The sequence below is a fragment of the Macadamia integrifolia genome, unplaced genomic scaffold (assembly GCF_013358625.1).
Source record: "Macadamia integrifolia cultivar HAES 741 unplaced genomic scaffold, SCU_Mint_v3 scaffold1600, whole genome shotgun sequence".
NCBI lineage: Eukaryota > Viridiplantae > Streptophyta > Magnoliopsida > Proteales > Proteaceae > Macadamia > Macadamia integrifolia.
Genome location: NW_024868273.1, coordinates 79,787 through 87,905, shown reverse-complemented (window position 1 = coordinate 87,905; position 8,119 = coordinate 79,787). Strand labels below are relative to the sequence as shown.

At 42.7% G+C, this 8,119-nt stretch overlaps 1 protein-coding gene across 1 annotated transcript; it reads right to left on the bottom strand.

Moving 5' to 3' along the window:
- Positions 1-1,451: 1,451 nt before the first annotated feature.
- Positions 1,452-5,277, bottom strand: LOC122064292 (NF-X1-type zinc finger protein NFXL1-like). Its single transcript, XM_042628000.1, has 2 exons — positions 1,667-5,277; positions 1,452-1,581 (listed from the first exon to the last, which is right to left on the bottom strand). The coding sequence occupies exon 1, from the start codon at positions 4,974-4,976 to the stop codon at positions 1,710-1,712; it is 3,267 nt and encodes a 1,088-aa protein (XP_042483934.1). The 5' UTR covers positions 4,977-5,277; the 3' UTR covers positions 1,452-1,581; positions 1,667-1,709.
- Between the last annotated feature and the right edge of the window lie 2,842 nt (positions 5,278-8,119).

Here is an 8,119-nt window from a genome sequence, read left to right as displayed (position 1 = left end):
TTTTTTTTTTTTTTTTTTTTTTTTATGGGGGGTGGGGGGTGGAGTTCTCTAGATCATAGGTAATATTAAAGCTGACCTAATTGCCATTATAAAATGCTGGCAATTTGTAGTGTGGCAAATCACTTCTTAAGGAAGACCAAATCTTAAAAAGTTGTATTACTTAATCGAGATTGTTTACAATCAAATAGCTGCAGGGGAAATGTGAAAGGACCTGGTCCCTGATGTGATAATTGGATAGTGATAGCTAAGTACCAGATGTTGCTCAATTGAATCCTCAGTTCCTATTCTGATTGGGTTGCAGCGTTAGGCAGGTCTCTCAAGACAGATGGTTTAGTTTGTAATTAATAGTTTAAGTTTTGCTGAGTTGAGAAAATTATAAAGTTTCATATGAAACTTCTACTTTAGCCAAGGAGTTGATGACTACAACAGGATGATTAGAAAGTGTAAGGGAAATCTGATTGTGTAGTAGGAATTTTCAATGCTACTCAATCCATCGATCGAACAGCCGACTGACCATGAAGGGAACTAAAAAAAAAAAACCATTGAGAATCATGTTGTTGAATTATTGGACTTTTTTCAGGATGAAATGGTGGTGGAAGTTTGGAGAGAAGGAAAGAAAACTATTGAATCTTTCAGTTGTTTCTTATTCTAGTTCCAGTGACAATATAAGCCCTAGGTGCTTGAACCAATTGCATGATGTTTGACCAAGTTTAAAGATGATTCTATGACTGATGAAATTTTATTAGTCCTTTTTACTGTTCAATTGAACCTGCAACTTTTGTTTCCCATGAGGGTTATAAGTCAGTCATAATCTTGAAAGTTTCAATTAATATAGTATGTTGGATCTTCAGCAATTGTTCTAAATGTGCTGGCCCTATAGAACCTATCCAGAATGTTGCAGATTAGTTTACATTTTGATGGCAACTTGGTTGACCTTCATGGTCTGATAAATTTTGCGAATGGTGAGGGGAAGAATTGAATGGATAGCTAGCTCCACTGGTCAGGTGTAGAAAGAAGAATTGGATGGATAGCTCTCCATCGGTTGGGTGTAGAAAGTTTACATGAAGGCAGCATTGAGCCATCCTCCATTGACATCACAGTGGGTTATAAGTCAGGATTCTGATGGTTTGTGTTAGGAAGCTAGGGGAGTTACCTTCATTGCCTACGGAGAAGAAACCAAAACTTGGGGAATCTGTGCAGGGATCCAGTTCAGAAAGGAGTTAAGCTTCCACAATCTACTTTCGGAGGCGATTCAATGGGCGATCATTTAAGTTGTTGGTACCTATTCAACCAAGAAATAAAGGGGAAAAGCATGTATTTGGTCTGGTCTTGGAGTTTAAACTATCTTACATGATTGAATGGATTTGTTTGTAACCGATTTCAGTTCCATTTCAAACTATGAGCGAGCAGAAAAAGAAAGAACAGTAACTTTTCCTGAACATGGGCAAAAATGAGAACTCAACACAAGAAAAATTGTATGTATTTGATTTCTTAGTAAATCTACAATTACCATTGAAAACCAGAAGATAGATTGGTGGGTTGGCCGCTCCAGCCTCCAGCATGTTCAAAAACGAATGTTCTCTACAAGATTTGACACAAGAATACCATCAAAACCCAAACGACCATGGCATAATGTTGAAAAGGAAACCCAAGAACAAAATCATACAAATGCTGCAAAACGAGGTTCCATCTTCTTGTCTTTCTGTCTCTTAACTACAATCTTTCTCCCAATCATCCACTACTTCAGACAAGTTGGCATCATTAAGCGCTCCAGGCTGCACCGTGGAACTTGAACCTGAAGTGATCGATTCCTGTTCTGAAGTGGAAGAACTTGCCATCCGATGGTTACCTGTATTATCAGTTCCCACAGAAGAGGTAGCAGCAGAATTCGAAAATGCGTCTGAGTCAAGAATACCCCATCTATTTGTTGAAGGAACAAATGGAGCTTCCTTCCCTTTCCATGAAGACACAAGCACATCAGCTGAGGCACCAGGCCAGTCTCTGCCAGAGTCATCCTTCCAATTTGGTTCCTGTACAACAGCCTTTTTCCATGGATTACCCTTCAGGGTTGTACCTACACTCCCCTCCTTTGCACCCCAAGTTCCCCATGCATTAAGACCAGAAGATGTAGGACCATTCTGAAGAACTACAGCCGCACTATGATACACCGAGCCATGATCTAACCGCCTCAGGGCAGTTGCTGCTCGAGCAGGATCACTAAATACTGCCAAAGCATTCTTGTCATTCAACCAGACCAGTTCACACTCTCCACCAAACCTCAGGACTAAAGCGCTTATATCGGCATCCCTTGGCAAATCCCAAAAAGCAACAACCAGTCGTGGATCCATGTCTACCACTGGATCAAAAACTGTATGGGACATAGCAACAGGCCCAGCATCCTTGGCACCAAGAATTCGAGATGGAGCTTTAGACTTAGGGGTGACATGAACCACAAGGAACCGCCTTGGCTCCCAACCAGCTGCATGAATTGCAAGCTTCCATCTCTCTGCAATTTTCCTTACAGCATCTCTCTTCTCCTTCACCATTGAGGAGAAAACATGAACTCGCAGACTATTTGAGGTGCCTCCTTTATTCTTTCCAAGCACCAGAAACCTAAATCTCTCCTCAATAGACAATACCCATTTTGGATCTCGCCTACATAGATCGGCAAGCATGTCAGAAACTGTAGAGTTCTCACCAAAATGAAGAGCATCCAAGTTTGGTGCAGTGATATCAAAAGCATCTGCAAGAACTCGTCTGCGCTCCAATTTTGTGCACTCCTCATCACAGGTGAGCTTTCTCTGTCCAAGTGGAACCTTCTTGCCGGTTGCTTCCACAGGTTGAAGTGGAGCCGGCAATTTGTGAATAACAGATGCTTCGAGAACAGTATCAACATGACCACTGCCTCCAGCATCGCAAGGGACTGTGGCAGTAATCCGGCCGCAGGAACAAGTGATTGTCACAGGGAAATCACATCTTAGATCAGGACAAGGTGACAATGGATGACAAGTAGCAGTGCATGTGTGCCTACAATCTCTCCTAGGAGAACCACATACTTGCCCACAAGGATCCTTCACACCAGAACCAGACCCAGACCCAGACCCACTGTTAGAATCACAAGGTGGAGGATGACAAGTCCTTCCACAGGCATGCATACCACATTGTCGTGTCTTGCCACAAAGCTGATTACATCGAATATCCCTCGTACCACAAGGTATGTTCCTGAGAACGACATGCCCACCAATGCATTCCTTCGCTGCCGGAATTGAACAAGGTGGGCAATCACCAAAATGGCAACTGTGTGTTGATGGATGGCCACAGGGCTGGGGAACTGAACATGGGTGTTGACAAGAAGGAGGAGGCGTACCACAAGGCTGAGGAGGGGGTATTGAAGTCTTCCCACAAGCACAGGTGAGGTCAGTGAAGATGGTTTCAAGGCAAGGTGGACAATGGCCACAGTGGCACAGTGATTCACAAGAATGCTGCCCACACCTGAGCTTCTTCCCACATACCATCGAACACAAATGAGGGTCCCATAGGCCCACAACTTGGCTGTTGGAATCAGAGAGAGGGCAACACCTCTCACTGCACCTGTGCTTCCCACAGGTCTTTTTCCGCCCGCAAGGCTTATCGCAGACAAACTTATCCTTCTCGTCCACTGTTCTGTAACACTCAACAGTCCGAGAAGAAGAACCACAACGGCATTTCTGGTTCACCGGAACCAGACAAGGAGGACAGTCCCCAGCATGACAGGACTCCTTACATTGGTGAATCCCACAAGGAAGAAGCATAACACAAGTCTCACAGCAGGTCGGAATTGGGTCCAAGCAACTCAGCCTTTCATTCTGTATCCTCGTTCTGCCACAGTAGCAGGTCTTAATCCTCCAAGGCGTCAACCCGCAATCCCCACATGGACCAGGATGGCAATCCTCGCCACAGAAATGATTTCCACAAGCAAGCTTCTTACCACAAGTGGAGTTACACGAAAAAGCACCATCCATCTGTCTCACATTCCCCTTAACAACCATCTCTCCACAGAGAAGAATCTCAACCTTCTTATTGCAGAAACACAACGCTTTGATCGTAGCCCTACAAGGGTCACATGGTCCCTGGTGGCAAATTCGCTCACACCTGTGACGCCCACATTCCAGAATCTTCCTACAGGGCTGCCCACAAGTAAGCATGGATTTCCTATCAGAGCATCTCGTCGTGATCATCTTCTTCCCACAAGGGCACCTGCGAGAAGGAGCAAACGCTTTACAAGGAGGGCATGGACCTGGATGACACTGCAAAACACAGACATGGGGGCACCGATCATCGTCATTGTAATTGCCACCGCCTGAAACCTCCCTCTCCAATGGCTTCCCACATGGCTCTCCACACGAATGCGGTGTCAGATACAAATCAGCAGGAGGGTCTGGTCGCTTCCCACAGAAGCAAAGATATCGAATTTCCTTCGCCATGAGCAGCTGCACAGACTGGCAACCAGGGCAGCGCCAATTCCCGCTCTGATTCTTTTCCACAGACATGTCTACAGAAGTCGGTGCTCGAGCCCATTTCTTTATACAATTGAGATGGAAAACGGAGTAACAGCTCGAGCACGACCAGATTTGGGCAGACCTCCCCACCATATCATAACAAATCATGCATTCAACCGCCCTTTTCGCGAGCTTATCTTGAATTTCTTGCACAAGTTGCGGGACATCGAATACCTTGGGCTGTAGAATCTCCGGTTCCTTCTTCGGATGGGAAGGCTGCGCCGTGTATCTTCGTGGAACGAAGCCTCCTCTATGGCGACCCGAAGGAGGGGCGGAACTGTAATTCGAGTCTCTACCATTTCCATTGGGATTTGAATTGAAGCTCGAAGGTGGATTCACAACAGTGGGAGTGGATCCTCTAGGAACCCACTGTTGACGGGCAGTACAAGCAGGAACTCGGGGTCCCTCCCTTCGATCATTGCGATGTTGGGAGCTCATTGTCTGAGGGATCCAAAACAACTGAACCCCAACCCTAACCCTTTCTGGTAAATTAACTGAAACAAAGCCCAATCGAATAGAGTTGAATAACAATAAGGGGCAGCAGGTGCGGTGGAGCTGAAACCCTTGCTTTGGTTCCTCTTCACCAGAGATTGAAACAGATGACAAAAAGAAAAAAAAAAAACCTTTTTCAGAATTAGAGAGAACAGGTGAAGACACCAAAGAGAGAATTCAGAAAAGAGAGAACGCAAATGTTCTCAAAGGGGAAGAAAAACGAGAAGATTGCGGAGTTGGAAGAAAAAGAGAAGATTGCGGAGTTGGCAAATAGAGAGTCGTATGTTGCGAAAATCGCAATTGAACCGGATGATCATGAGTATGATTTGAGGAATCGGATCGGATTGGTATCGGTCTTGTGACCTTAAAAAACACTTGATCGGGATCGGATCAATATCGACCCTTTTCAATCTCAAAACTGATTTCGATATTTTAAATCATGCTCATGTCACTGTTTATCGAGTAAAACACTTTTTTTTTTTTTTCTTATACATTCTGTCACGGTATCTTAAATCCAGATTGGATTACATTTGATATTCATTCTTAGAATATGTTCTGGATGAATTTTTAATTTGGGGAGAAAAAAAGAAAAAAAGAAAAAAAAAATCCGAGGCCAAAGAGAATTTTTCATAAGCAGTTTGTCCAATTAAGGGTTGTCAGCTAGAGTTTTACTTTGGAAAAATTACACGATTATCTATTTTTAAATTTTTCTTTACAAAATCACTCAATCTTTGTTTCAATTAATAAAAATATATTGTTTTAAGTTTGGGTTTATAAAACCCAAGGGGGTTGCGCAGTTGGTGAGCAACGAACTTAGTACGAATCGTAAACTCAGACGTCTTGAGTTCGACTGCCTAGTGGGCCACTCACACGGGGGTGTTTAGTGCTCTTCACTACTTTCAGTGAAAGTTGAGTGGTTCTCATTCAACCTCGATATGACCCGGTCCATGCGGTTGTGGGGTCAATATGGGCTCACGGGATTAGTCAGGTCAAAGGCCAAAAAAAAAGTTTGGGTTTATAAAACTATCCAAAATAGTGTTAATCCCTCAACTAAAGAGGTTTTTTTTTTTTTTTTTTTGACAATTTAACCTCCATCTCCCTTCTCTCATCCGCTCATATCCCCTTCCTCTTCTTCTTGCCACCCTTTCTTCTTGGAAAACAACCAGGGTTTTATATTTTGACTTTATAGAGGCAATGGTTGCTCGAATCGTCGATCCCAACACTGAGGCCTTAACCCATCAGTTTCTTGCTCCATGTGATAGTGATCAAGCAAAACGTCACATGCAATCTACCCTGGTAAACACAAGTTACAATATTCTGAGCAACTTTGCTAGTACTTGAAGACGAATCCACCACTTGAACTCCATTCTCACCGAAACAGGAAGGGATATCCCTCATCCTGAGACCAGAAACAACCACAATTTTCTTTTAATTTCTTTTGTAATTCTATTGGGTAACAATCACAATCTGATCTTTCTTTGACAGTAGAGATTGAATCCAAACAAAACCAAAGGACTAGGAAGAAAGAAAGTAAAAATGAAACAAATAGAAAAGGGAAAAATATCTCCTACCTGGACAAATGAAATAATTAGGAACTCAAGAACCCATCTCCCTTAATGCTTCGAAACATGAAATCTGAAGGCTTTATATAATCTGGGTTTCAGTTTGTTGGAGGAGCCTCCTTCACAAAACTAGAAACCCAACTCGCTCAGGGAAACGACAAGATCCCCGCCCCTAAATTGAAGACAAATTTAGGGAATGTAGGCCATAGAAAGGATTTGTATAAGCAGACAAACATGAGACTCAAGTTGCCTCACTGTCAATATCTCACTCTGTCTCTGCTAAAAACAATCTTTTAAATAATCTAGGAAAATAAATAGGGTTATTGTTTGTGCAACTGGTTATGTGGGGGAGCCAGCAACAACGAGGGTGAGGTGTTCGAAGTGTCAACGGCTAGGGTGAGATGTTAGGAAGTGGACGATTAGATTGCAGGAGGAAGAAAAAGAAGCAGGGGGTAGGGATGGGTGTGGTGGCAAGAAGAGAAGAAGGGGGTAGGAGTGGATACCCAACAATAGGAAGATGTGGGCGGTGAGGTGATTACAGGGTTGGGGGCTTGCAATGAGGTGATTGCAGTGGCTGGGAAGGACTTGCATCCCTGAAATGGGGGTAGAAAGAAGAAGAAGAAGGGATAGAAGTGCGTGGTGGGGGTTAAAACTATCAAAAAACCTCCTCAGTAGAGGGATGAACGCTATGTTTGGGTAGTTTTATAAACTCAAATCTAAAACAATGTATTTTGTCAACTGAAATCTAGGTTGGATAATTTTGTAAAGGAAAACCCAAAAGTGAGTAATCATGTAATTTTCCTTTATATTTTCTCTAGATGGTCATGGACTCTATAGCATTGGATGCACGTGAGCATTAGTTGGTTAACAACATCTAGTGGTGCATGACCACTAGGTGATGCCAGTCGTTGGGTGTTCATGGGATAACATTTAGCATCGAAGAGGATCCTGGCATCCATTTTTGAAATAGTATCAACTGATCATTGAAGTATGCTTTAGGCTTATCCCTTGCAGCCCTCACATCATGACCTAAGGATGTGAATTTGTAACCAAAACCGTTTATCAAAATCGAACCGATCCGTTTACACTAAGCTGCAAAATCGTTTAGTAAATGGTGCGGTTATGGTTTCAAGTTTTAGGACGATTAGCTAAACGGGTCGGGTCGGTTTTAACCACGGAACCCGTTGGTTTCAAACCGAATTGAAACCCTTTAAACTGAACCGTTTAAAATCATTTAAACCAAACCGATTAATTTGTATAACAATCAAATAAAGAAGGGGCAGTAATCCATATAACAATTAACAATTAAATTAAGTGCCCATCTTGCTTTGGTTTGATTTATTACAATTCAGTTCAAGTTTAGGCTTTAGATCATGAACTTGTAATCCATATATGTTACTATGTTATTATGTTATCATAGATGGAGTGTTTTGGCTGAACCACCTGTCATTTTAATATTTTATACTGTAGAAGGATGGACTTGGATGTCGTATGATATTAGTTTTAAATGTTTGAGAATGCCCATGC

What these genes read in the sequence shown, in the direction of transcription:
- LOC122064292 (XM_042628000.1), bottom strand. Translation starts at nt 4,976, where the DNA reads ATGAGCTCCCAACATCGCAATGATCGAAGGGAGGGACCCCGAGTTCCT.